The sequence below is a fragment of the Eulemur rufifrons genome, chromosome 28 (assembly GCF_041146395.1).
Source record: "Eulemur rufifrons isolate Redbay chromosome 28, OSU_ERuf_1, whole genome shotgun sequence".
NCBI lineage: Eukaryota > Metazoa > Chordata > Mammalia > Primates > Lemuridae > Eulemur > Eulemur rufifrons.
In genome coordinates, this window is record NC_091010.1 from 45,166,581 (window position 1) to 45,193,902 (window position 27,322).

A 27,322-nucleotide genomic window follows, 5' to 3' on the forward strand; every position below is an offset into this window, starting at 1 on the left:
TCCAGAGCCACCTCCCTGTGTCCCAGGTCCTCTGAGTTGTCTCTGCTCCCAGCCCACCCCTCACTAGGAAGTTACTGAAGCAGCCGTGGGAGGGTGTGGCTGTGCTGTCAGGGGGCCGAGCTGAGTGAGGGGCTGCGGCCAGGCTAGCCCCCCTGGCCCTGCTGGCCTGGCACTGGTGGTGGGCAGCATGCGTCCTCCAGTAGCAGGAGGGATGGAGGGGTGGAGGGGGGGCTTTACCTGCCCTCGCCCCCAGTCCTGGTGGGAGCAGTGGGCTCCCCTCCCGGCCGGTCTGGCAAGTCAGTTTTGTCGGCCTGTGAGTCACACCAGCACTGATGAGTCAGATTTTTCCCTTCTTCGTGCCCAGAGCAGCTGGGGAGGGGGTAGGGGGTTTTCTTAGGAAATAGGACCTCACTCCCTCTGCTCTCCCACTCATCCCCCTTGCCTATCCAGAGGGCCCTGGCTTGGCCCTGGAGGAAGAGGCCTTTGTGTCCCCTCAGAAGAGGGTGTCTGGGTGCTGGCCACACTGGGCATGAAAGATCAGGCCCCAAGCTGAGTAAAGTCGGGAAGTGGGAGGGGCGAAGGGGCCTTCCTTGTTAGTAGGGAGAGTGAGGTAGCTAGTCCAGGGCCGTCTGACTCCAAAGCCCATGCCCTTGGCTGCTTGGCTTGGCCTGCCCTCTCCTCTCTCTGCAAAGGGGGCATTTTCCTGTGGGCAGTACAGCTAGGGTCCTCTCAGCCATCCCCTTCTTGCCTTTTGACCAGCCTGGCTATAAGCCTTAAAAGGGCTGTCCAGATGGGCAGCCTGAGGCAGGCATGGGGTTCTCCCTGTGCACCCCGCTGCTGGGCCCTCTCAGAGGCCTAATTAAACCCAGCCGAAGCAGCCAGCCAGCTGGGCAGCCTGGTTCCAGACCAGTGTTTCTCAGGCCTGGCCATAGATTGGAATCACCTGGAGAGCTTTTAAACCCCTCTGATGCTCAGGCCATACTCCAGAGCAGGGAAGTCAGAATCCTGGGGGTGGGCCCCAGGCAGCTGTGTTTGGAGGGACCACACTGGATTGCCTCTGAGAGCCTGCCCTCCAGGAGTTGACGGTCAAGTTGCAGGGACAGCACAACACACAGGGACGCACACGCTGCTGCGTTTCAGGCTGGTGTGGGACGCCAGACCCTGAGGGTCAGAAGAGGGGGCTGGGGGGACCCGGTGGGAAGAGGGCTTCAGTCCTGCATCCTGACCAGGCAGCGCTTGGGGAGGAAGCCCGGGAGGATGCGGCCTGACGGGGCTGGTGAGTCACGGGCTGTAGAGGAGGAAGAGGAAGAGATGAGTCAGGCACAGCTGCCTGCAAGGCCCAGGCCTGGCTTTGGAGGAGAAAGAATGTGCTCAAGTGAGGACGTCTCTGTTGATGCACAGACCGAGAGTTGTGGGTCCTGAGCTGTGCCACTTGAAGAAGCCGGTGAGCCTTGAAAAGATGGGGTTCCAGATCTCAGGAATGTCGGACATCTGTGTGTGCACTTTGTACTTCACACAGAAACTCCCTGGAGCATCTTGAGGTCTCTTTAGGGCAGATAGAGTGGCATTCACATTGGCGGCTGTGCTTGGAGAGGTTGAGCCCCTTGCCCCAGGTCACACAGCATGTCACAGTGGAAACTGACCCAGGTCTTCGACGCCAGGTTCACCCCACTGAAGATACAGACCTGAAAGACAGTAGCTGAGAGCCTGTTGCTGGGGTGTGGACTAAATGGATATTAGGACTTGAGAGAAGTGGGAGGCACAACCAGCGGGAAATTTATGGGGGTCTTTTCCAGCTCCAGCTGCAACAGTTGTGAGCAAACTTGCTATGGTGTTTGCCATGGAGCAGAGGCTTGGTCCTCAGATAAGGAATACAAGAGCCCAGTGAGGCTTGACACTGGGCAGACGTCACCTGGGCTGTTAGGTTCGTTAGGTTAGCTGAGAGGAAGGTGAATGAAATGGTAACGAAAATGGAGACACAGTAGAGGAAATAGGGATCTTCAGTCTGCAGAACAGTAAAATGTCAAATAGCCTCGTGGAAGAGATTGTGGCTTGTTCTGTGTTATTACGGAGAGCAGAGCCGATGGATTTCAGGTTAAAATAACAATAATAAAAGCACACGACTACAGTTGACCCTTGAACAACTCAGGGTTAAGGGTGACAACCCTCATGTAGTCAAAAATCCACGTATAACTTTTTTTTGAGACAGGGTCTTGCTGCTCTGTCACCCAGGCTAAAGTGCAGTGGCCTCATCATAGCTCACTGCAACCTCAAACTCCTGGGCTCCAGCGATCCTCCTGCCTCAGCCTCCCAAGTAGCTGGGACTATAGGCACATGCCACTACACCCAGCTAATTTTTCTATTTTTTGTAGAAATGGGGTCTCAGTTTTATTCAGGCTGGTCTCAAAACTCCTGGCCTCAAGCAATCCTCCCACCTTAGCCTCTCAAAGTACTAGGATTACAGGTATGAGCCACCACAGCTGGCCCATATACAACTTTTGACTCCCCAAAAACCTAGCTACTAATTAGCCTACTTTGATCAGAAGACTTACCAATAACAAACAGTTGATTAACACATATTTTATATGTTATATATATTATACTGTAGTTTATAATAAAATAAGCTAGAGAAAAATGTTATTGAGAAAATCATAAGGAAGAGAAAATATGATTACTGTTCATTAAGTGGAAGTGGATTATAAAGGTCTTCGTCCTCGTCATCTTCACAATGACTAGGCTGAGGAGGAGGAGGAGGAAGAGAAGGGGTCTTGCTGTCTCAGGGGTAGCAGAGGCAGATGAAAATCCTCTTATAAGTGGACCTGTGCAGTTCAAACCCATGTTTGTTCAAGGGTCAACTGTACAATGATAGTAGTAAGTGGCTACTGTGTAGCAGGTATGGTGCGTGTGTGTGTGTGTGTGTGTGTGTGTGTGTGTGTGTCTGAGAGAGAGAGAGAGATATCTTCAGATTAAGGAAGCAAGAGCCTGGTGAGGCTTGGTGCTGAGATGTCACCTGGGGTGCTAGATTAGTTGATTTATTATGTATAATCTTCTTGATTATATTTGTGTGCATGTGAGAATCTTCAGTCCTCCCAACTTCCCTAAGAGGCAGGGCCGTAACCGCTCCCTACCTGCTAGAAGAGACTAGAAACCTTATGGCATGTGCCCAAGGTCACTTAGCTAATTAATTAATGATGGAGCTGATGTTCAAGCTCAGGTCTGTCTGACTCCAAAACCTGTACCTTCAGCTTTTATGTGTCTCTGTTCTAGATTCATCCAACAACGTATTAGGCTTCCTCACGGCCTGGCGAGCACCTTGGCTCTCGGAGTGCACAGAGGCTGAACTGCCCCAGCAGGGCTGCTGCGTGGGGTAGGAGGTTAGTTTCCATCAGAGTCTTGAGCTGGTGCCTGGGTCTGTGTTCCTGTCAAGCCCACGGGAGACCTGGGCACCAGTCAGGTGTGGGCACCCCAGCCCAGGTGTCCTGGCAGGGCCCAGCTCTCAGATCCACTCATCTCCAGTGGGAACCGCAAGGGCAGGCCAGCATCCTCGCTCCTCCGCCCTGGCTCCCGCTGCGCGTTTTGCTTGCTGCTTTTCCCATTGGCATATCGTCGTCTCTGTGCGTGCCGCTCCTGACATTTTCACGCTCTAGTCGTAATTCACCTTTCACTGGCAGTGGAGAGGTTGGGTAGAAAGAATTTGCCACGCACCTCCCGACGTTCATGCGTGCACACACACATACACTCTCTTAAGAAACAACTGCGGGGTCTGGAGCAAGTCACATCACCTCTCTGCCTAGGTGTTCTCATCTGTGAAATAAAGTGGCTAGTGCAAATGACTCTAAGGTCACTCCTAGCTTCAGGGAGACATGCCTGGATGGAGTGGTACATGTCTGAGTGATATGCTGTGACAGTTGACACCCAGTGGGACAGAGTCCTGGTGTCAGAAGTCAGGCTTTGCCTTTCGGCCCTGGGGCACCTGGCTGCCACGCCTGGTGCTCATTGGGTCCCCCTTCTTGCCAGCACGGAGGGAATCTGAGCTGCTGCGTCCAGCTATAGAAAGCACAGTGGCAGAGAAGACCTGCCTCCCCTCTCTGGAGCCCTGAGGTAGCAAGGGGAGCAGCCAGATATAGGAGATCTTTCCTGTAGCAACCTCTGGAGAGCTCCTGTTTTATTTATTAGCTGCCATTTCCCCTCCTCTGCCCCAGGAAAAGTGCTGACTCCACACTGTGTGGCCAGTGCAGGGAGGTGGGCATCTGTCGAGCCCACTGTTTGTCCCTGTCTGACTTAACTTCATTTAACCCCTGCATTTCCCTGTGCTACAAGGTAAAAACTAAGAGTTCGCTACAGCAGGAGTTTTCAAATCTTTCAAAATCACAGCAACTTTATGAGAAAAAAGATGGTATTTTTTGATTGCATAATGGTAATAAGCATTATTGACTTGCTTGACTGTAGCTACCGTCTTTTCAGCACTGAGCAAAGTGGTCTCATTTAATCCTTACAGCAATCCGAGGTGGGAGTTAGGGCCTCTTTGTACAGATGGGAACACCGAGGCTTAAGATGGTGAGGTCATGCGCCCACGTTCACGATGGTGGTCAGCGGCCAGAGAGAACCCCCACTGTCCATCTCTGAAGCCCATGTGTGAGCAGCCAGATTGCAGAGAGAGGCTACAGTGTCTCTTTACTCATAATTATCTGTGATCTAGGTTGCCAGAAAACACGTGTGATCAAGTTCCTTTCTAGGGCCGCTAACACTGGTGCCGTTCATGTTCAGGCCAGGACCCTGGTTGCACTTGGGAACAAACGCGTCAGTACGTAGTGAAGATGAGAGTGTATTCACTACCAGAGTGGAACACAGGAACTTAAAACAAGAAGTGCAGTCACTTCCCAGGCACCTGATGTTTAACTCTGCTTGTGGAGTACAGAATTCTCCCCAAACCAGCCTCAGAAAAGAAGCTGTTAGCTGCATGGCAGGTTAGAACCCTGGAGTTAGACCGTGAGGACATGGGGTTCTGTTTGTAGTCGAGATCAGAGAGGCCAGCTTTCCCTGGGGAAGTGGGTCTGGGGACTGCTGGGCAGTGCCCAGCTCTGGGATGCCCCCTGCCTCCTGCCTGGCCTGATCCGGCCCGGGCCGTGGGCTGTACGCGGAGCAGATAAAGGCCTGCCCTCCCGGAGCACACGCCGCAGCCCACCCTGTGAATGTGCACGTTGTGCAGCACGGAGAAAGCCCGCCCTGTCTCCGCACTCATGTGGGCCCCCTTGTCCTGCAGCCGCCCGGGCACCGAGGCCCCGGGCAGGTCTGTTTCTCTTGGCTGCGATTTCGTCTCTGCTGTGGCCACAGAGGTTTCCGGGCCCTCATCCTCCAGCAGGTCCCCTCACTGTATACCTAACTTGGTGACTGGTTTTGTCCCTCCTGGACTCCCACCTCCGCCCACCCGCCATCTTCCTTCTTCTCTTCCCATTCAGTGAGGTGTGTTCACAAAACATAGTCCCCGTTCCCCTTCGCAGGGGGTTCTTCCAGGCAGCTGTCTGCTCCCCACTGCTCTCCCGTCTGCCCCTCCCTTCTCCAGCTTCTCCTGCTTTTCCTAAACTGCCTGTCCATTTCACTCACTCAAGTGGCCAACGGTTACTGAGACCTGCGACATGCCAGACATTGACCCAGTCTCTGGGATCAGGAAGATGAATGCGAGGTAGCCCCAGCCTCAGGCCGACAAACAAGGTCATTGTAGACCTTGCTGCCCTGGGTCATTGCTGCCCTGGGCTGGGTGCCATCCTAGATCCCAGAGCAGGGCTACCAGGGAAAAGGGAGCTCTCTGCCCGGGACCACCTGGGACCCAGCATGCCCCAGGAGGGGATGCAGTTTAGGAAGCCTGACCAGTCACTTAGCAACTGGCTCCACCCCTGAACCCTGGAGCTGGGGCCCAAGGGAATGAATGGGGAGGAAAGGCTCACAGGCCCATAAAGAGGCCACCAAATCCCAGAGCGTGGGAGGCCCCAGCTGATCAGAGCTGGGCCAGCACTTTCCCTTCGAAGTCACCCAGGCTCTGAGGGTCATCCTGGGCTAAGTCTAACTATAAATATCTTGCTTCCTGAAGGGATTACCTGGGCTCCACTTCCCCTGGCTGCACCCTCCCCACCTGGGCTGATCCTTCTTCTGGGACCTTCTGTTCTTTCTGACCTCTTATCCCCGCTGCCAGCTGGGACACTTCAGCCCACCTGCATTCCAGCTGTGACTATTGGGGTGGGAGTGGGAGGCAGGAGAGATGCCAGTTTGCCTCCTGGCCAAAGGGCCCTTGCCACTTGCCAGCCAGGCTGTTGGGACAGGGAGGCTCTAGTTCCTTCCCTCTTCTGCTGGAGACGTCTCTCTCATACCAGGCAGAGCAAGCCCAGACTTGTCACATAATTGGTGCTTCTGGGGAGGACACTGTTGGCCCCATCCCTGGAGCAAGGAAGGGCCTGGGGATAGAGCTTGGTAACGAGTGTGGAAATAGCTTGGGGATTGCTGCAGGAATAAATAGGGCTGTCTCCTGGCTAGGGTGGACTGACTGGGGAAATCTCTGCTCCCCTTGGCTGCTCTCAGATTTGGTGTCACACCCCAGTGGCTCACTTATTCTAGTCCCTGAAGCCACAGTAAGGATCTCTTGGGGTCCGAGAACAAGAAACGAAGGGTCCTCCTGACTTCTCCCCAGCAGACCCTCTCCTGCATCCCCCACCTGCCTACTGTGCCCGGGTTGTGTGTCGTTCCACTCTCAATTCAGTAGGTACTTGCTGAGAACCGCCCTGGGGCAAGCCCGCTGAAAGGCACTCGGGTATTCCGAGGGCAGCAGCCAGGGTTTGCTGTCCCTCCTCGTGTCTTGTATCCCCTCTTCTGTGTGGTCATTGTGAATTCAGCAGTGTGAATCAGGCGGTGGAAGTACACACATCTCCCATAGATGCACACCAGCACTGGGCAACTTGGAGAGCACCTTCCATGTTCTCTCTCCCCCTCTTCTTTCAGTGCGCTCCCTGGGGGGTAGTATCGCCAGACACTATTCATTATCGAGGCCAAACCACAGCATCCACTACCGTCATTATCCTCCTCCAGCCCAGACATGGTGCCCTCCTGCTCTCTTCCTTCTTCACTCTCCAAATCAGCTCTCAGCAGTAGTTGGAGACCACGCGTTCACTGTGGATGTTAAGGTGTGGTTGAGCATGCCGTTTCCATTTCTGTTCTGCTGTGTTTACAAATAGGCTCTTAAATCAGAATCAAGTACATATCCTGGCCCAGCCCCTGTGACTGATTCCCTGGGTCCAAGGTGGGCCTGGGAATCTGCCTTTTTTTTTTTTTTAATGAGACAGGGACTCACTTTGTCACCCAGGCTGGAGTGCAGTGGTGCCATCATAGCTCACTGTAAACTGGAATTCCTTGGCTCAAGCGATCCTCCTGCCTCAGCCTCCTGAGTAGCTGGGACTACAGGTGTGTGCCACCATGCCCAGCTAATTTTTTCTTTTTCTTTTTTTCACCTCCCCCACAATTTTTTGACTTTTTTATAGAGACAGGGTCTTGCTCTGTTGCCCAGGCTGGGAATCTGTCTTTTTAACCAACACCCCCGGAGACCCTAATGTAGGAGGTGTTTTTGACAACCCTTTTTGTGGCCCCAGCTTTTACCTGTACTCAGACACATGCACTCTCTGCTCAGTCACAAACATTTTTTGCTGTTCCCTACCCAGCACAATCACAGAAGCCCGTGATTTTGGTGGGTGTTTTGCCCTGTGGCCTCCCCTTGCAAGTTGTGTACTTGACTACACAGTGATCTTTGTTGTTTTTTAAATCTCTCTGTAGTCAGTGTCATGAAGGAAGGGACCGTTTCTGTTACTCTGTCTTTGACCTGAAGCTTATCTAGGACAGGTGGAGACATAAGTAGAAGCCACTAAATGCTTCTGCTGCTGAAACCAGCAGAGCCTGTCCTGGCCCTTGACAAAGCCACCAAGAGCTGCCAGCAACTGAAATCCTACAGGCTGGGGGCTTTGGACTTCCCAGCTCACCACTCTCCTAGACCCCCTCACTTGGCTCCCCAAACTCTTTCTACTTACATGGCTGCTCCCCCAGAACTCCATGTACCCACTTTCCTTATTAACAACTTTTATTGTATTATTCTTAATACTAAAGTTGTAAATTCTTATTATAGAAAACTTGGAAAATATAAGCCAAAAAATTCATAGGTAACTGCCAGTCAGATAAAACCACTATTAACATTTTAGTATAAATCCTTCCAATCTTTTTAATATGTATAATTATACTTTTTTTTTTTTTTTAAGACAAGACTCTTGCTCTGTCACCTCTGGTAGAGTGCAGTGGTATCGTCAGAGCTCACAGCAACCTCAAACTCCTGGGCTCAAGCAATTCTCCTGCCTCAGCCTCCCAAGTAGCTGGGACTACAGGTACATTCCACCATGCCCAGCTAATTTTTCTATTTTTTGTGGAGCCAGAGTCTTGCTCTTGCTCAGGCTGATCTCAAACTCCTGACCTCAAGTGATCCTCCCTCCTTGGCCTCCCAGAGTGCTAGTATTACAGGCATGAGCCACTTTTTTTGCCATTTTTTTAAAAAGGGAAACAGTCTCACTCTGTCACCCAGGCTAGAGTACAGTGGCATGATCATAGCTCACTGCAGCCTTGAACTCCTGGGTTTAAGTGATCCTCCTGCTTCAGCCTCCCAAAGGATTATAAGTATGAGCCACTGTACCTGGCCTGTACATACTTATTTAAAAGCAAAAGCTGGAACACAGAGCACTGGTGCATGCACACACACACACACACACACACTTCCGGTCGGAAGCTTTTCCCCCTGTATTGTGGACGTTTCCCCACGTTACTCAGCATTGTGCCACACTGTCACAGAATGGCTGCCACCAATGGTTCGTATAGATGCACAGATTTTATTTAGCCTTTCTCCTGGTGGTGCACATTTAGGTTATTTCTAGCTTTCCTCTATTAAAAACCATGCTGTGTGGCCAGGCGCGGTGCCTCACGCCTGTAATCCTAGCACTCTGGGAGGCCGAGGTGGGCGGATGGTTTGAGCTCAGGAGTTTGAGACCAGCCTGAGCAAGAGCAAGACCCTGTCTCTACTAAAAAAAATAGAAAGAAATTAGCCGGATAACTAAAAATATATAGAAAAAATTAGCGGGGCATGGTGGCACATGCCTGTAGTCCCAGCTACTCGGGAGGCTGAGGCAGGACGATTGCTTTTAGCCCAGGAGTTTGAAGTTGCTGTGAGCTATGATCGTGCCAATGTGCTGTAGCCTCAATGACAGAGCGAGACCCAGTCTCAAAATAAACAAACAAACAAGCAAACAAACAAACAAATAGAAAAACCATGCTGTGTTAAACAGCTTTGTAGATAAATCTTCACCACATGCTTGTGATTATTTTCTTAGAAAGCAAATAGCTGAGCCAAAGGGATGCACATTTTTGTTTTTCAGTACCATGCCAAATGTCCTCCAAGAAGTTTGTACCAATTTGTGCAGCATATGAGTGTTCATTTATGTTTCACTGTCCCATTTTTTTTTGACTCAACTAACTATAAAATATCTTTTTTTAAGTAAATGAAATTAAAGTGTTGATCAGTTTGCTTATATGCTTAGATGAAAAGCTTCCTTTTCTGTCCTTGTCTGTATCTGTGCCTAAGATCGTAAGTACCAATGTGTGGGGCTCCAGACATCTGGGCTTGTCTCTGGGCCGGGGGAACTTTGCTGATGTTCTTATCCCGCGCGTCTGACCCACTGAGGAAGGGAGCCGGCACCGCGCAGAGGGGCTGTGGCTGCCCTCTGCCGGCCCAGAGGCGCAGTGACGGCTGCAAAGGCAATGGGTGGGCTCCCGGGGCTCTTAACCTCAACCCTGCCTGTCCCCTGCCCCCGCCACCCCATTCTGATTTTCAGCCACAAAGGCCCTGCTCACAGAGTGAGGATTTTTAAAACCGCCGTATCCTGGGTCACTGTAGATGCTGTTTGTACTTGGAGAGGCTCTCTTGCAACGTGTGGTCTGTGGGTGAGACTGTTGGGAACGCCAGCTGCTGTCTGAGTACGGGGGAGGTGACCCGAAGGCACTTCAGACAGAGGAGGTTTGTGAGCCAAGGCAGCATCCCTCAGGTACACGCGTGGCCTTCCGAGGTGATGACTTTGAAAGGGGCCACCGTGGGGCTGTGTTTATTTTAAAGATGAGTTCTCAAGAGAGAGTGAGATACAGGTACACACAGTTACAGCCCAGGTGTCCTTGCGGTCACAGTCCAGCAACCTCAGTTGTTGGGAACAGAGCCGAAAGGTGAACATTTAAAATGTCCCGAAGCCTCGTCTCTTTCTTCTGTAGGAAGCTTCTTTCTTAGACAATGCCGACAGCTTGGTGGTGCCCTTTCTCAGCCCTCAGCAGATTCACAGTGGTCCGTTAGCTGGACTTGACCTCCACACGTGCTAGGAGCAGCAGATAGAGACCAGGAAGAAGTGACATCTGGTAAAGAGGAAGGAGGCAGGGAAACCACACTAATCGGCTCAAGAAATTAAAAAGTCATTGAGTGAAGGCGCAGAAGTTCCACACCCCAGGGGTCCCTCAGGGTGTCGCTGCATCGTGACTGTGAGGGCTGACGGATCAAAGCCCTTATTAGGAAGTCATCAGTGCCGAAGAATCAAAGAGAAGGAAAAGGAGTCGAGAAATCATGAAATGGAGCTATTTCCGTGGTCAAGGCACAAACACCTCCAGGCCAAACTTTGCAAAAAATACATGGATGAAATTGTAATCGTCATTGCTTTAGTGCCTCCTTTCTGTCTTTCTTCGCACTGAAGCCTTTGATCTGGTTTTGATTTCTGCGGCTGGCCTGAGGTAGGAATTCCATTGCACATTCTTCTACGTGGAGAACCTGTAGTCCCAACACCACGTATCAAATGGTTCATCTTCCACCCCATCAGTGGTGTTCTTTCTCACTTTAAGCAAGTTTCTGTATGTGCCTGGGTCTATTTTGGGGCTCTATTCTAATTTGTCTGTCCCTCTTGCAGTACTGTGCTGGCTGTGGCTTTGTAATTAGTATTGAAAATGGCAGTGCAAGTTCTCCCACTTCATTCTTCTCTAGGAGCAGCTTTGTTCTTCTATATAAATATAGAAGCATCTTGCCAGGTTCCTTGGGAAAAAGCTCCTAGTTGGGAATTTCACTGGAATTGCATTAAATTTATAGATCAGTTTAGGAGAGAATGGACATCTCTGTTGTTTCTTTGAATATTGGTTCATCCACATTCTTCCTATTGTATCCTTCTGGAAATTCTAATTTAAAATGTTAAACCATCTGAATTTCAGTTGTTATATTTTTCATTTTTAGAGGTTCTATATGGTTCTTTTAAAATCTACTTGGGCCAGGCATGGTGGCCCACACCTATAATCCTAGCACTTTAGGAGGCCAAGGTAGGAGGACCGATTGAGGCCAGGAGTTCAAGACCAGCCTAAGCAAGAGCAAGACCCTGTCTCTGCAAAAAGTAGAAAAATTAGCTGGGTGTGGTGGCTCATGCCTGTTATCCCAGCTACTTGGGAGGCTGAGGCAGGAGGATCGCTTGAGCCCAGGAGTCTGAGGTTGCTGTGAGCTAGGCTGACACCACTGCACTGTAGCCTGGGAGACAGAGCAAGACCCTGTCTCAAAAAAAAAAAAAAAAAAAAAAAAAAAGACTTGGTCATTCTTATTCCTTACTCATATTGTTAATGTACTCTTATTTCTTAAACTTGGTATTTCATAATCTTTGTCTGATAAGTTCCATATCCAGTGTCTTTGTAAATCTGATTCTTTTGTCGGCTGTTTTTGCTGGCTCTGGCTCATATTGCCTTGTTTCCTTGCCTGTTGTGATTTTCTTTTTTAAACTATGACCTTGTTATTTATTTTCCTTGGAACTTTATCTTGAGAATTCTTTGAGGGCTGGTTTGAAGTTGTTTTCCTCCAAAGAGGGTTTGCATTTCCTTCTGCAACCTCAGGAACACTTTAAATTAAATGTTTTCCTTTATAGAGTTTTCTGCCCACACAGGTAGCTGTGAATTCAGATGGCAAACACAGGATTTAGTCAGCACTGAGGTGGAACCCTCACTCAGTCACTTACTGTGTGACCTGGGGCCAGGCATTTAATCTCTCTAAATCTGCCCTATCATCTGTGAAACAGCAGTAATAATACCTACTGCCTAAGGCTATTGCAAGGATGAAATGGGATAATGTATATAAATAAAGAGCTTACTTGGCGTTCTTTCACACAGTTGGTGGTCAGTGAATGCTGTTCCCTCCCCGCCTCTTCCTGCCCCAGCCAGTATGCGGCTGGTGGCAGCCTCCAGCCTTGGTTCCAACTGTCACTTGTAGGATCTGAGTTATAATGGAAGCTGAGTACTTTAGACCTCACTCTTGTAGGTCACTCACTCTGCCTTCAGCTTTGAGATGACTGGGCTTCCAGAAGCCTCTGAGAGACACCTGTACCCTCAGTCTTGGATATGGTCTGGAGTTGTCTTAAAGGTCCCTTGGAAGGCTGGGCGCGGTGGCTCACGCCTGTAATCCTAGCACTCTGGGAGGCTGAGGCGGGAGGATTGCTCAAGGTCAGGAGTTTGAGACCAGCCTGAACAAGAGCAAGACCCCGTCTCTACTAAAAATAGAAAGGAATTATCTGAACAACTAAAAATATGTAGAAAAAATTAGCCGGGCATGGTGGTGCCTGCCTATAGTCCCAGCTACTTGGGAGGCTGAGGCAGAAGGATTGTTTGAGCCCAGGAGTTTGAGGTTGCTGTGAGCTAGGCTGATGCCACGGCACTCTAGCCCGGGCAACAGAGCAAGACTCTGTCTCAAATAAATAAATAAAAGGTCCCTTGGAGCTGGGTGACAAGAAAAATGACATTTGACAGAATTGCTTTTTTTTTTTTTTTTTTCCTGGATGCCGCAGGAATTTTTGGCTGGTTGATCAGTTATGATTTTAAAAGAAAATTCTTTGTGACCATCTGTATGGTGGGACATTAATAATAAGACATCAAAATTGTTCATAATTTTTAATCCTTTGGAAAGTTTACAGTAATATAAGTGAAATAAACAAAGTTGTACATTGGCATATAAATCTCTTAAATCCTTTCTGGAACAAGGAATATAAGGAAATAGACTTCATAATATAAACTCAACTATATTGAGAAAAATGGGGGAGAGGAAGCGACAAGGAAATAGATTGAGGTGTTAACAGTGGTTACTTCTGAATGGTGAGATTCTGCGTGACTTTCACCCCAGTGGCAGCATGGTACAGTGGTCAGAGGTGGGCTTTGGCGTCAGGAAGTCTTGCACTAAGACGGTACCTGTGTGGCTTTAGACAAACAGCACACTCTGTGGGTCTTGGTTTCCCCATCTGTTGAGTGGTTTTGAGGATCAAATGAATAATGAGTCCCAAGGGCCTCGCCTGTGATGTGGCCCAAGTTGGCTCCATAGATGGTGGCAGTTACTATTTTTACATGTGTATATTCTTTCCAGATTTTTAAATATTGTACTGCTTTATAATCAAAGAATAAAATTAAAACTTAACAGTAGAGACAAAGGCAGCATATGCTTTGCGGACAGAATTACTTGATGCGCCTGGGTTGGGTATGTGGAGTGTCCTGACTGTTCCCTGCTATTGAGGAAGGGCCCCAGGGACCTAAATACTTAGGAGCCAGGACAGCGGCTGCCAGGGCCTGGCCGAGGGAGGTGAGGGAGAGAGCGGACCGCAGCTCGAGCGGCGTCAGAGGTGCTGAGCCTCTCCCTGTGTCCTGCCCAGGCCGCAACGAGCCCCTGAAGAAGGAGCGGCTCAAGTGGAAGAGTGACTACCCCATGACCGACGGGCAGCTGCGGAGCAAACGAGATGAGTTCTGGGACACGGCGCCCGCCTTCGAGGGTCGCAAGGAGATCTGGGATGCCCTCAAGGCCGCCGCCTACGCTGCCGAGGCCAACGACCACGAGCTGGCCCAGGCCATCCTGGATGGAGCCAGCATCACCCTGCCTCATGGTGAGTGGGCGGGGCCAGGGCTGTACCCCCGCTGCAGCTAGGAGTCATCAGCACAGCTGAGGGGCACAGGGGAGCAGGTGGCCAGCCATGTGTCAGGAGGTTCTACCCAAGCTGGGGGGCGGGGGGCGGGTATTCACTTACCCATTCAAGCAACCCTCACTGAGCGTGGGCCAGGAGTGGGGACACAAAGGAAAACAAGACACGGTTCCCGCTTGCCTGATGAGGGGACGGAAAGACACCAACAACCCTGCAAAGCAGTGTGATAAACGCAAGCTGGAGACTTGCTCAGAGCGCTTTGGAGTCCCAGAACATCTGAGACACGGACCTTCTATTGGGTTATTATATGCTGGGCCCTGAACTAGAAGCTTCCATTGCATTATCTCATTTAAGTTCGTAGCAGCTTTATGGGGCGTGTAAAGCAGATGATAACAATGGAACTCTGGAGTCGTGGACCTGGGTTTTACCTTGAGTGTTTCCCTTTCCTAGCTGCATGACCTGGAACTTCTTGAATTTAGAGCCTAAGTACCTTACAGCTGTAAAGGGGAGATGATGATTAGGATTCAAGAAGATACACATAACATCATTTAGTCCAGTCCCAGCACTTCATAGGTGCTCAAAGGACAGTAAACATTTCTACAGGCATTAACATTGTACCAGTAAGGAGGCTGCAGTCTATGAAGAACAGGGCCTGTGCTATTTCATTTGTGCTTATAACCCCAGCAACCAGCACATGTGTACAAATGAAAAGTTAAGTAATGTGCTAGGGTTGAATGAGCCCGTCCCTGGTGGGGCCAAGGTGCCAGCCCAAGTCTTCCTGACACCAGCCCCTGTGCTCCTCTGATCATAAGGCTGTCCCAGGGAGACCTGACTATGGGGTGGCCATGGCCATTGTATTAGTCTGCTGAGGCTGCTATAACAAAATGCCACACACTTGGTGGCTTCAACAACATATTTATTTCTCACAGTTCTAGAGGCTGGGAAGTCCTGGATCAAGGTACTGGCCAATTTGGTTTTTGGTGAGGGCTCTCTTGCTGGCTTGCAGGTGGCCGCCTTCTTGCTGTGTCCTCGCATGGAGGGGAGGGGGCAGGGAGAAAGTGAGGTAACGTCTGGTATCTCTTACAAGAACTGTAAGCCAAGCGCAGTGGTGTGCACCTGTAGTCACAGCTACTTGGGAGGCTGAGGGAAGAGGATTGCTTGAGCCCAAGAGTTCGAGACCAGCCTGGACAACACAGCAAGACTCTGTCCATTAAAAAAAAATCAAAACAGGCCGGGCATGGTGGCTCACGCCTGTAATCCTAGCACTCTGGGAGGCCAAGGCGGGAGGATCGTTTGAACCCAGGAGTTCGAGACCAGCCTGAGCAAGAGTGAGACCCCATCTCTACTAAAAATAGAAAGAAATTAGCTGGACAACTAAAAATATGTAGAAAAAATTATCTGGGCATGGTGGCACATGCCTGTAGTCCCAGCTACTTGGGAGGCTGAGGCAGGAAGGTTGCTTGAGCCCAGGTGTTTGAGGTTGCTGTGAGCTAGGCTGATGCCACGGCACTCTAGCCCGGGCAATAGAGCGAGACTCTGTCTCCAAAAAAAAAAAAAATTAATAAAAAAAAAATCAAAACAAAGCTCTTAATTATATCAGATCAGGACCCCACCCTTATGACCTCATTTAACTTTAATTGCTTCCATGTAGGCCCCATCTCCAAATATAGTCATGTTGGGTTAGAATTTCAACATAAGAATTTGGGGGGACACAGACACTCAGTCCATGACAGTGGGTCCCTGAGCCAACCCTGACGGCCCTGCCTCTCCCACAGGCACCCTCTGTGAATGCTACGATGAGCTGGGCAATCGCTACCAGCTGCCCATCTACTGCCTGTCGCCGCCCGTGAACCTACTGCTGGAGCACACCGAGGAGGAGAACCTGGAGCCCCCCGAGCCCACCCCCAGCGTGCGCCATGAGTTCCCGCTGAAGGTGCGCCTGTCCACGGGCAAGGACGTGAGGCTCAGCGCCAGCCTGCCTGACACAGTAGGGCAGCTCAAGAGGCAGCTGCACACCCAAGAGGGCATCGAGCCGTCCTGGCAGCGATGGTTCTTCTCCGGGAAGCTGCTCACAGACCGCACACGGCTCCAGGAGACCAAGATCCAGAAAGATTTTGTCATCCAGGTCATCATCAACCAGCCCCCGCCACCCCAGGACTGATGGGCCCACGGACCGCTGGGAAGAGAGGCCCCTGTGGGGCTGAACGGCCCCCTCTGGAGCACTAGGCCCCCGCCCTGCTGCTGCCTTTGAGTGCTGTTACATCCTTCAGGGGTGCCACCCCGTTGTGTGGCTGCTGGCTGAGCCATGAAGGACTCTGCTTCCCAGGGCACCCAGGCAGCAGGCTGCCACACACAGGCCTTGCAGCCTTGTCGGAGAGGAGGTGAACAAGGGCCTCTACCCTGTCTCTCTCCCGCAGCAGGTTCGAGCCACAAGGGCCAGCCTGGAGGTGCCTGGAGCCCAGATCTGTCATCTGGTGCTGCCGGCTGTGCTCACTCCGGTTTTCTGCTCAGGGTCTGAAGCAGCTGCTGTCTCCCTCCTTTCTCCCCACCCCTGGCTCTGCTCTGGGCACAGTGCCAGTCCCCTGGAGGGGAGGGAACCACCAGTGAGCCCCAGGGCTCGGGGAGCCTGAGGCGGGCCTTTGCCTCTCCCTGCCCCCAGCACAATCGGCAGAGATGAGGCGGGTGGTGGACGGCTGGGCTTTGTGGCAGGGGTCTGCACAGGGCCATCTCCTGGCTATAACCCAGGCGGCGGAGTCTGCAGCCTGGTTATGGCCCCCACAGCAGATCCCTGTGTACACACATATCTGCATATTTATCAATAAAGCCTTTTGCTCCTTCTCTCTTGCCTGGCATTTGACTGAGTTATTCTGCAGCCCTGTGCAGCCCGGAGCTTGTTCTGGTGTGGCAACAGGTGCATGCCCAGCCTCCCCAGCTGCTTGGGCACGGCAGGGTGTACATGCAGAGTGAACCTCGGACTGCTAGCCCTCTGGGCCCTGATCCCAACTCCTCCTGTGTTCTCATGGGTCCTCAGAAAAGCCACTTAACCTCTGAACCCACTTAGCTTCTTTTTAAAGTGGAGCTGAGGCCGCCTGCCCTGCCTCCTGCATCAGTTGCTGGGTGGATTAAGCAGGAAAACAGATGTGAAAGCAGGAGGGGCATGGCCCTCGTGACAGGGGTGTGCGGGAAGTCCTGGTTATGCTGTGCCTGGCGGAATGTTAAAGCAAAATCTCTGATGGATTTAGATCATGAGCACGTGCCAGACCTTTGTGTTGGCTCCCTGGCAAGGGAACCAGAGAGCAAAAGGAACCGGTTCCTTGTGCTTCCTTGGGGGACTCTTAAATAAGGTTGTTTGGCTAAGGGCAGCATGTGAGCTTCATGGAAACACAGAGCTGGGCGTCTGCGGTTCTCTGGTAAGCCCGTGCATAATGACCCAGGGCTCGATCCTGCACGTGCCAGGCGTGGACCTGAGCAAGTACAGATCTGCTTTCTCTTCCAGTTGAGTATTTTTCCTTCTCAGTGAGCATGGCCGGCCCCAGTCAGGGAAGGATGGCCCAGAGTAGCTGGCACCCCTTGGCAGCTGGTGTCGGTGCTGCAGTCTGGCTTCCTGAGACCCCCTCACTTAACGCAAGACCCTGTAAGCCCTGCAGAGGACTCCCCCAACGAGGCCCTTGAGGGAGGAGACAGATGGCTAAGTTTGTCCACGAAGTCATGCCGCCTAATGTGGAGATGCTTCGCTAGGGGGCACTGTGGGACCCCAAATAGGCAAAGGCCAGCTCGAGCCACCATCAAAGAGGGAGGCAGCTGCCCTTACTCCTGCCACTGCCCTGGTACCCTGGCCTGGACAAACAGACTCTGCTCCTCCTTGTAGCCAGCGGGGCCTACTGCAGGACAGCCTGGGGGTGCAGACCTGTCAGGTCCCAAGTGTGGTTTTCAGGCCCCCTTGCTGGTGCTGGCTGGGCAGGGTTTCCAGGCATCCAGCAGGTGGCACTACCATCGGGGCTGGGGCATGCAGCCAGCGGGTCCTTCGTGCAGCCCAGCTGCCCTGGTTAAGGCCAGCCAGGCCCAAGCACTCAGGACAGAGGCTGGACAGGCTCCCTCCTGCAGCCCTGCTCTTGGGGTGCTGTGCCCTCTGGCTCCAATAGGCCAGGGGTTGGGGGGGACAACTGGCCCTGCTCCCTGGCCCTGGCCCCCGCTGCTCCCTGGGGCTGCCTGAGGTGAAGGTGACAGGTGGGGGAGGCAGGTGGAGAATTGGGCCAGTGAGTCATGGAAAAGGCTCCTGGCCAGGGGGGGGTGGGTGCTCTGGCCTATAAAGCCCCCGAGGCCCTGTGGCCTGCAGAGGCAGTCATGGACGGCACCATGGAGGGCTCCGAGGCGGTGCAGAGAGCCACGGCGCTCATCGAGGAGCGGCTGGCGCAGGAAGAGGAGAGCAAGGTGCGGGCAGGGGTGTGGGGATCCTGCTCTGCTGTCGAGGGGAGGGAGAGCCTGGCTGCCACACCTTTGATGGAGAGGGGGACAGGTGTCCCCAAAGGCCTAGCTGGCCCCATTGCTGCCCCAGGGTGTTGCTGGCGGTGGGAGACTGAGGCTTCAGCCCCCTAAACTGAGAGTCAGTGAGGTGGGGGAGCCAAGCTGGGCTTCCTGAGACTCTGCCCACCCACCTGGGCTTTGGGAGACCGGTGGGCTGTACAAGGCAGACAGCTGGGGCCCTGCCTGGGACTGCCAGGAGCGTGTGACCCAGAGATCCCCCAGCTGCTGGGTGGGAGGCTGGGGCAGGAGAAACTCCAGTGTTTGGTCCCTGAAGAAGAATAAAGGCTGGGAATGGAGTGAGGAGGGGATAGTGGGGAAGGAAGCAGGGATTTTCCCGGGACTGCCAGCCGTGCCTGGGAAGGCCTTTGAATCCTGGTGCTCTGCGCAATTGCACTTTCTCTGGGATAAGGAAACAGGGCGGGAGTGCTGGCTTGTCCTACTCTCCATTTTATTTAAACTAGTACTTGATCTACTGTCTGTTCTGCCAAGAGCCCCCTAAGGCCCAGACCCTACCTTCTTTTTACCAACTCAGCATTCATTTTAGCCACATTTGACAGTTGTAAGTCAAGTAAGAAACAGGGCAGAGGGAAGAAATGGCTACATAGAGGTGTGAATCTGAAGTGAAGGAAATGGGCCGGGTGCAGTGGCTCATGCCTAGCACTCTGGGAGGCCGAGGCGGGAGGATCGCTTGAGGTGAAGAGTTCAAGACCAGCCTGTACAAAGAAAGGGGCCCTGTCTCTACTAAAAATAGAAAAAACTAGCCGGGCATGGTGGTGCATGCCTGTAGTCCCAGCTACTCAGGAGGCTGAGGCAGGAGGATCACTTGAGCCCAGGAGTTTGAGGTTGCTGTGAGCTAGGCTGATGCCACGGCACTCTAGCCCAGGCAACAGAGCAAGACTCTGTCTTAAAAAAAAAAAAAAAAAAGAGTGAAGGAGCACAAAGGGAGGATGAATCATCCTGACTGTGGGCCTTCGAGGACTTCTGTTGATAGGATGATGTTTGAGCTGGGCCTTCAAGGTGGTAGGTGGAGTGCAGGGGGAGAGCATTCCAGGCTAAGGAAATGACAGGAGCTGAAGTTTTCATGAGTGAGAGCATGGTTATTGCCTGCTACCAGAAAGTCTGGTAGCAGGGGCTAAGGCTGGAAAGGAGGCAGAGGACAGACCAAAGAGGGCCATGTAAAAGATATTTATTCTATGGGAAGTGGGGAGCCACTAAATGTTGTTGAGTGAGGGAGAGTGGTGCCCCCTGACTGACTTTAGGAAGGCAGCTCTGATGGTCCTGAGAATAACTTGTTGGAGGGGAACAGCTTGCCCTAACAGGAACAGAAGGTAGGAGATAAATCAGTCTGCAGTTAGATGCCATTCAAAAAAGGAAGAGTGACTGAATGAGGAATGAGGAAGAGGACAGGGTCAGGACCCCAAGAAAAGAAGAGATCAAGTTGCCGAGGCGGAGCTTGGACTGAGCCTGCTGCGTCCTGGCTGGGGCATCTCTGGAACTCCAGGAATCCCAGGTCTCACTCCCGCAAGGGCATGTGTCCATGGCTGGCCAGTGCCAGGCAGGTGAGTCATGCCGCTGTGCCATTGCTGGAGTGCTGCCACTAGACAGAGGGACTTCAGCAAGGGGTCACAGAGCAGTCCTCATCCGTTCATTCATCCAGCAAATATAGCTACAGGGCTGTCAGGACACCCGTGAGTGCCCGCTACATGCCAGGCCCTATGCTAAGCAGTTTACAGGCAGTCTCTCATTTAATCTGCAGGACGATCTATGAAGTAAGCTGGGAGTTTTGTTTTGTTTCATGAAACTAACATCCAATTTCAACAAATGCTCATTGAGCACCCACTGTGTGCCAGCCCACAAAGACAAGTCCAAAGTGAGGGGATATACGGTTTGAGGAAGACATGGGTGGGCATTAGAGTCCCCAGTTGCTTCCACCAGGCCCCAGCCTAGCAGGGGTCTCCGAGGAAAGACGCTGTCTTGCCTGTGTGCACCCCCACAGGGAGGAGGAGGGCCCGGGAGGCCAGCTCAGGCTGGAGCTCTGCTGCAGAGAGCTTACTGGGGTAGGTCAACACTGAGAACGTAGGGGGTGGACAGAGATGCTGAGCCTGCTTGCCATCCATTCATTCATTCACCAAACATTCGCTGAGCACCTACTGTATGCTAGCTAGGGCCTGTCCTAAGTGCTGGGGATACCAAGACGTTAAGACACAAGCCCGCCCTCTGGATGCTTCATGAGGAGCCCAGCCAGAGTGCCCCATGCAGCAGTAGCTGCAGCGCCAGGTCAGCCCTTGTCCCTGGGAGAAGATGCAGTGTTTCAGGTGAGGCCAACACCGGGGAGATCCCAAACCATATCAGCCCAACATGAAAGGGAGAAAGCGGTAGACAACAGAACCTTCAAAATGAAGACGCGGGAAATCTGCCCTCAAACCCTCCTTGAAAAGCCTGACACCAGAGCACAGGGAGCAATGAGAAAGGCACCTGGCACTCTGTAAGGGTGGCCATTCCTCCCCAGCGGCCACCTTGACTCAGCACCCTCCAACCTGGGCACATGTTCCTGGGCTCACAGCCGTACGAGCTGTGTCGGGGCACTCCAGAGATGCCAGCGCCAGCACTTCACAGAGAGGGAAGAAATAGCCCAGGAAAACTCAAGCTGCAAATGGAGAGCAGCCTGGGAGGGAGTTGAACCCATGTTATCACAGTGAGAAGAAGGTTAATGGAGACCACTGCAGGCTGAAAGCTGAGGCCTGAGCTCAAGCGATCCTCCTGCCTCAGCCTCCCAAGTAGCTGAGACTACAAGCATGCACCACCACGCCCAGCTAATTTTTCTATTTTTTGTAGAGACAGGATCTTGCTCTTGCTCGGGCTAGTTTCAAACTCCTGGCCTGAAGCAATCCTCTTGCCTCGCCTCAGCCTCCCAGAGTGCTAGGATTACAGACGTGAGCCACTGCCCCCAGCCGAAAGTGAATTTTTAATGCCAAAAAAGTAATAAAAAAAATTATCTTGGTGCTTGAAAAAGTGAATGTACTTAATTTCTTGAAAAACTCACCCTGGTGTTCTTTAATCTTGTTTGGCCCGGACCCACACCAGTCAGCAGGCCAGTGTTTGAGCCACAGTAGGGAACTGTGGAACTTGCTCCTTTTGGGGGCCTATCCAAGGAGGACTGCTCTTGCCTGGGACCCTCCAGGACCAGCCTGAAGGGTTCCGAAACCACCCAGGGGGAGGTCCCTGTGGGGATGTCCTTGGAGTGGTTGGGGGAGAGGCCACCTGCCTACCTAGGTGCTGGAGAAGGTGCTCTCCTTGGCTCACCAGAAACTCCAGGAAGGCACCCACCAGAAGCTGCCCATGAACTTGCTGGTGCTGGAGGATGAGAAGCGCCACGGGGCCCAGAGTCCAGCAGTAGAAAAGGTTAAGGTAAGCGCGGGAGAACCCAATGTCTGCTCCCAGGCTACCGGCCAGGCGCTATGGCCTCGCTCCTCCTCCCCCCACGTGGCCAGGGGACCAGCAGCTCAGCACCCCCCAGGAGCTAGTTAGCACTGCACAATCTCCGCCCCACCCAGACCTCCAGAGTCGGAAGCCCCCACTCCCGTCTGAACCATCTAGTCCCAGAAGGAGAGTTGGACCTTGGTTCCTTCTCTCTGAGAAGGGCTCCCTACCCACTCCACCCTACACCCACCTCCAGCTTAGCTCAGGGGTCTCCCAAGCCCCCCAAACGCTGTGCCCAGCGAGCGGGTCGACCGGCCATCCCCACGCAGGGCCAAGAGCGCGTGCGCAAGACGTCCCTGGACCTGCGGCGCGAGATCATCGACGTGGGCGGGATCCAGAACCTCATCGAGCTGCGGAAAAAACGCAAGCAGAAGAAGCGGGACGCCCTGGCCGCCTCCCAGGAGCCGCCTCCGGAGCCCGAGGAGATCGTAAGGGTCCTGGGGACGACACCTGTGGGGCAGGGGGAGTGGGGAGGCCTCGGATCGCCGGGGGCGGCCCTCGATGACTGGACCCACACGCTGCAGACCGGCCCTGTGGATGAAGAGACATTCCTGAAAGCGGCTGTGGAGGGGAAGTTGAAGGTCATTGAGAAGTTCCTGGCTGACGGGGGTTCAGCGGACACCTGCGATGAGGTGATGCCCTCCCCCCTCCGCACCTCCCCCCCCCCCCAATCCTGGCTCAGCCCCCTGTGGGCTTATTTGAGAAGAGCCCTGGGTGTTCTGTGGGTGGGTGGCCGGGTGGGGTGTGCAGAATGAGATGCCCCCGTCCCCACACGGAATTTACCTAAATCCTTTTAGACCCTTTTCCATCTCCACCTACAGAGTAACGATTGTCACATGTTTATTTAGGGAAGAAAGAGGAATAGTATCAAATAAGATGAGGCCAGGGACAGGAGATTTGGGCTCAGAGAAATCCCATCTCTACCACTCACTAGTTGTGGGACCTATGGCTGGGCCGGTCCCCCCTCCATGCCTCAGTTTCCTCCTTTCTTCCTCCTCACAACGTGTTACGGTAACCAAATGGAATATTAGCACCTCAATAAGTATTTACTGAATGAATGAAAAAACTATAAAGCACATACTAGGATATGATATTTTTGTTTCTCATGTTATAATGTCATACTTTTAAAAATTATTTTTATTTTATTGTGTTAAAATATAACATGAAATATGCCATTTTAACAATTTTATGCATATAATTCAGTGGCATTAACTACATTCACAGTGTTGTGTGACATTGCCACTATTTTAAAAATTTTCCCATCATCCATCATACTTTTTGTTTTTCCTGAAATTGCCTCTTTTTACCTCATAGGGTGCTCCCTTGCTCTCATATCCTGGGATTCCACACATTAATGGTTTCCCACCTTCAATTCAGTCTGCATTATGGTAGCCTTTGACCACATCTCCTTTCTCTTCTTTAGGCTCCAGGGTCTTAATCCTCTTGGTCTGTCCAAGCCCCATCTCCCTCTGAGCACTGTGCTAGGTGCTGGGAGTACAAAAAAAAAAAACAAAAAAAAAACCAGGGTTGAGAGTGGTGGGGAGATCGAAGCATAACCAGGTCATTAGACTACAGAAAGGTACTCACTGTGGCCGTAGTGTTTCAAGAGTCTAAAGCAGAAAGCGGCTGCCCTGTGAAGGGAGAAAGTTGATTCCTTCCTTGAATCAGTAGTCAGTGGGCCATGCTCATCCTGGCCCTGTGCTAGGCACTCGGGGGAAATAGAGTCAGCGAGGCTTGGCCAGCCCTGGAACGCTCTCTTGCAGACAAGGGTCATCTGGGCCCCTAGGGCAGCTCTGGCCTAGAGCTTTCAAGGAAATGTGACACTCGAGCTGCATCTTGAAGGAATAGCAGCTTTCATCAAGCACTCACAGGGAATGAGGGCAAAACTGGCATGCGCGACAGAGAGACCAGCCTGTGCAAAGGCACAGCTGGATGTGCTTAGGGAGCAGTGAGAAGGTCAGAGTCCTCAGGGCAGAGGGCTGGCTCCAAGGCTGGTCTGGATAGAGCATAAAGGAGCTGGCAGAACACAGAAGACGTGGGGACCCACACAGGGGTCAGACTCAAGCTGGGGTAAGGCCTGGGCCTCAGCTTGGGTAGGAGATGGGCTCAGGCCTGGAGCCAGAGGCCAGGCCCTGACAGCGTCTCTGGGGACAGTTCCACCGGACAGCACTGCACCGAGCCTCCCTGGAGGGCCACATGGAGATCCTGGAGAAGCTTCTGGAGAGTGGGGCCACTGTAGACTTCCAAGATCGGGTGAGCAAGAGGACAGGTATTGGGTGGGAGGCAGAAGGTGGGTCCAGCACCAGTAGACCCCTCTCCCTGCCAACCTGTGCCAACCTGAAACACAAACAGGCTGCTCAGGGGCCAGGCCCCACCTCTAGTGGGTTGTGTGACCTTGGGCAAGACCCATATCCTCCCTGAGCCCCTCTGTAAACTAGCTTGGACTAGGTGGGCCCTGAGGGTTCTTCTGCTCCCGTCAGACCATTGCCCAGTGCAAGAGTGCCTCTGCTCGTTCCCAGGACCTTTCCCTCTTCGCTGGGGTCCTTTTCCCCCCAGGCACTTTCTTCCCCGCAGCTTCACAATGAAGCCCCATCCTTCCCTTGTAGCTGGACTGCACAGCCATGCATTGGGCTTGCCGCGGGGGCCACTTGGACGTGGTGAAACTCCTGCAAAGCCGAGGAGCAGACACCAACGTGAGGGATAAGGTGAGGCAAAGGTGCTCAGATGCAGCAGATATTGGGGTGGCCGTGGGTAGGAGGGTGGGGGACAGGGCGGAGGGCAGGAAAGCCCAAGAGGCAGGGAAGTAGTGAGCTGGTCTGGTTTCTGGAGTGGCTGCAGAGTAGGGAAGCTAAAGCAGTATCCAGCTGGCCTCCAAGCCAGGGACAGGGACCTGCCATTGCCTGCAGGCCCTTGAGGGACCACCATCTGGGGATGTGAGCAGGAAGAACAGAGGAGGGGGAGGACAAGAGACCCACTGACTTAGGGGCTTTGGGGCCACTCATCTGCAGGATTTGTTCATCCATGCAATCCTTTACCATCCTTCTATCTGTCTATCCATCCACCCATCCATCCTTTCATTATTTATTCATGCACCATACTTCATGCATTCCTTCATGTGTAACCCTGAACAAGTGACTTAGCCTCTGAGCCTCTGTTCCTCATCTGTAGTGTCTTGTGGAGTTTTTGTGTATATTAGGTGGGAAAATGTATGTAAATGAATTATTTATTACAATTCATAATTGAATTATAATTGATGTAAAACATAATGTGTTGATGAGCTTTTGCCATGCCTATCACATTTATCTGTCAATAAATGGCATCTGTTATAATTATTTTAAAAGGGTGGAGGAGTGAACAGTTGCTCACAGCTGGCTGAGAGGGGAATCATAGAAGACTTCCCAGAGGGATCGGCATTTAAGGATTTAGAATTAGACCGTTAGGATGGTGGGAAATTGTACTATTCCCTGCCCATCCAGGGCTCAGGCCTTGGCACTAGGACTTGGAAGAGGGATTAAGCTGGAGTTAGGACAGCCCCAGACCCTAGGGGCTTCACAGTCCAGGCCCCCTCAACTGCAGTTCCTGCTTACTCCCCACCCAGCTCCTGAGCACACCCCTGCATGTGGCAGTCCGGACAGGGCATGTGGAGATCGTGGAGCACTTTCTATCCCTGGGCTTGGACATCAATGCCAGAGACAGAGTGAGTGCCAGCCTGCCCGCTGCTCCGCCCCACTGTGGGTGTGCGGGCAGCCTGCAGGCTCCCACGGGCAGTGTCCGTCCCTTTGGGAGCCTCAGGACAGTGACTCCTGATCAGGGTCTCTAGCCCACCTCCCATCACCCTGCCCCTGACTGCTACCCACAAACGCCACGCTGAGTGCCACATTGGCTCTAGGAAGGGGACAGTGCCCTGCACGATGCTGTGAGGCTCAACCGCTACAGAATCATCAAGCTGCTGCTCCTGCATGGGGCTGACATGATGTGCAAGAACCTGGTAAGCTCATTCCTTCCCTGATTCAGGAATCCATGTGAGCACTCCCTCAGGGGAGGGTCTGTCCTAGCTCCAGCCTAGGGACATGTATCACTGGCTCTGGCCCATCACCACAGGACACGAAGTTGTCCCCTCCAGAACACCATTCCAACTACCCGCCTTCCCAGCTCTGCATGTCTGCGTCCAGAGTCCAAGTGCAGAGAAACGACAGCAAGAGGACTTCCCCAAAGGCCCCCAAATAGGCCAGAGGGGTCCTCACATGCAGGCCCACAGGGGCCAAAATCATGGAAGGAACCTGAGCACGTGGTTGGCATGACCACTGCCAGCACACCATGTCGGTTCCTGGTGTCCTCAAGTTGTCTTAGGACCTGTGTCCCCTAGTCCAAGCTCCTCTTTCGGGCCCAGAGCAGTCAGAAAAGAGAGGGACATGGGAGAGTCCCTCTGGCTCAAGACAGGCTAAGGGGGTGATGGGAAACGCAGGAAGATAAGGAGAGGGTAAAAGGGGTTCTCAACCTCAGCATTATTGACATTTGGGGCTAGATAATTCTTGGTTGTGGGAGACTGTGCTGTGCATCACAGGATGTTTAAGCAGTATTCTTGGCCTCTACCCAGTAGATACCCGTAGTACCCACCCCCCAGCTGTGACAACTCAAAGTGTCTTCACACACTGCCAGCTGCCCCCAGTTACGAAGCACTGGTGTACAGCAGGGCACCTTCGGGTATAGACTTCTGGACAGTGAACAGATCTCCTCTTGGTTCCGCAGGCAGGAAAGACCCCCACGGACCTGGTGCAGCTGTGGCAGGCTGACACCCGGCAGGCCCTGGAACATCCCGAGCCGGGGGCAGAGCAGAATGGGCTGGAGGGGCCTCCTGAGAGTGGGCAAGAGACCCCCCAGCCTGTGCCAGCCCAGTGAATGCCTGCCCCAGCCCAGCCAGGCCCCCAGCCCCGCCTATGTGCAGCCGGGGGGTCATAAGAATGGTCCCCGGAGCCAACCAAGGACCCAGCCATTCCTCTGCACGATCCAGGGGCACCTACAGACTACCACAATAAAAAAGTGGTTTTTGCTATGTGTGATGTTTGCTTCCATTTGTGTCCGAAATACTTAGGAATAAAGGAAGACTGGGGGCAAGAGTGGGCTTGGGGAAGAGGGGAACTTGGAGCCCTCTGGCTCCTCTGAGCCAGACCTGCAGCTTTCCCCTATTGTGGTCTCTTCTAGCTTCTTCCCTGCCTCCTCGTTTTTCCTGCCCCTTCCCAAGTCTCCAGGGACAGTCTTGGGCCTGCACTGATCGGCTTGGTGAC

General features: G+C 52.7%; 2 protein-coding genes across 5 annotated transcripts in view; both read left to right on the forward strand.

The window, feature by feature from the left end:
* The window catches only part of UBTD1 (ubiquitin domain containing 1), a 50,595-nt gene extending 33,722 nt beyond the window's left edge, over positions 1 to 16,873 (forward strand). The window contains exons 1-3 of one of the 3 annotated variants that reach the window (XM_069460386.1): positions 3,310 to 3,374; positions 13,770 to 13,997; positions 15,809 to 16,836. In XM_069460386.1, coding sequence (XP_069316487.1) covers positions 13,823 to 13,997; positions 15,809 to 16,194 — 561 coding nt within the window. In that variant the 5' untranslated portion in view covers positions 3,310 to 3,374; positions 13,770 to 13,822 and the 3' untranslated portion in view covers positions 16,195 to 16,836. Of the gene's footprint in view, positions 1 to 3,309; positions 3,375 to 13,769; positions 13,998 to 15,808 lie in introns of those variants that run through there. The other 2 variants (XM_069460385.1, XM_069460384.1) reach the window with 2 other exon arrangements.
* A 1,218-nt stretch (positions 16,874 to 18,091) lies between these two features.
* Positions 18,092 to 27,090, forward strand: ANKRD2 (ankyrin repeat domain 2). 2 transcript variants are annotated; one of them, XM_069460640.1, is made up of 9 exons: positions 18,092 to 18,464; positions 21,864 to 21,965; positions 22,307 to 22,465; positions 22,562 to 22,669; positions 24,192 to 24,290; positions 24,644 to 24,742; positions 25,636 to 25,734; positions 25,927 to 26,025; positions 26,787 to 27,090. In XM_069460640.1, exons 1-9 carry the CDS (start codon positions 18,297 to 18,299, stop codon positions 26,934 to 26,936), a joined length of 1,083 nt encoding a protein of 360 aa, XP_069316741.1. In that variant the 5' UTR covers positions 18,092 to 18,296; the 3' UTR covers positions 26,937 to 27,090. The 2 variants fall into 2 exon arrangements, with proteins under 2 accessions (XP_069316741.1, XP_069316742.1); XM_069460641.1 differs by lacking the exon at positions 25,636 to 25,734.
* The last annotated feature ends 232 nt before the right edge of the window (positions 27,091 to 27,322 follow it).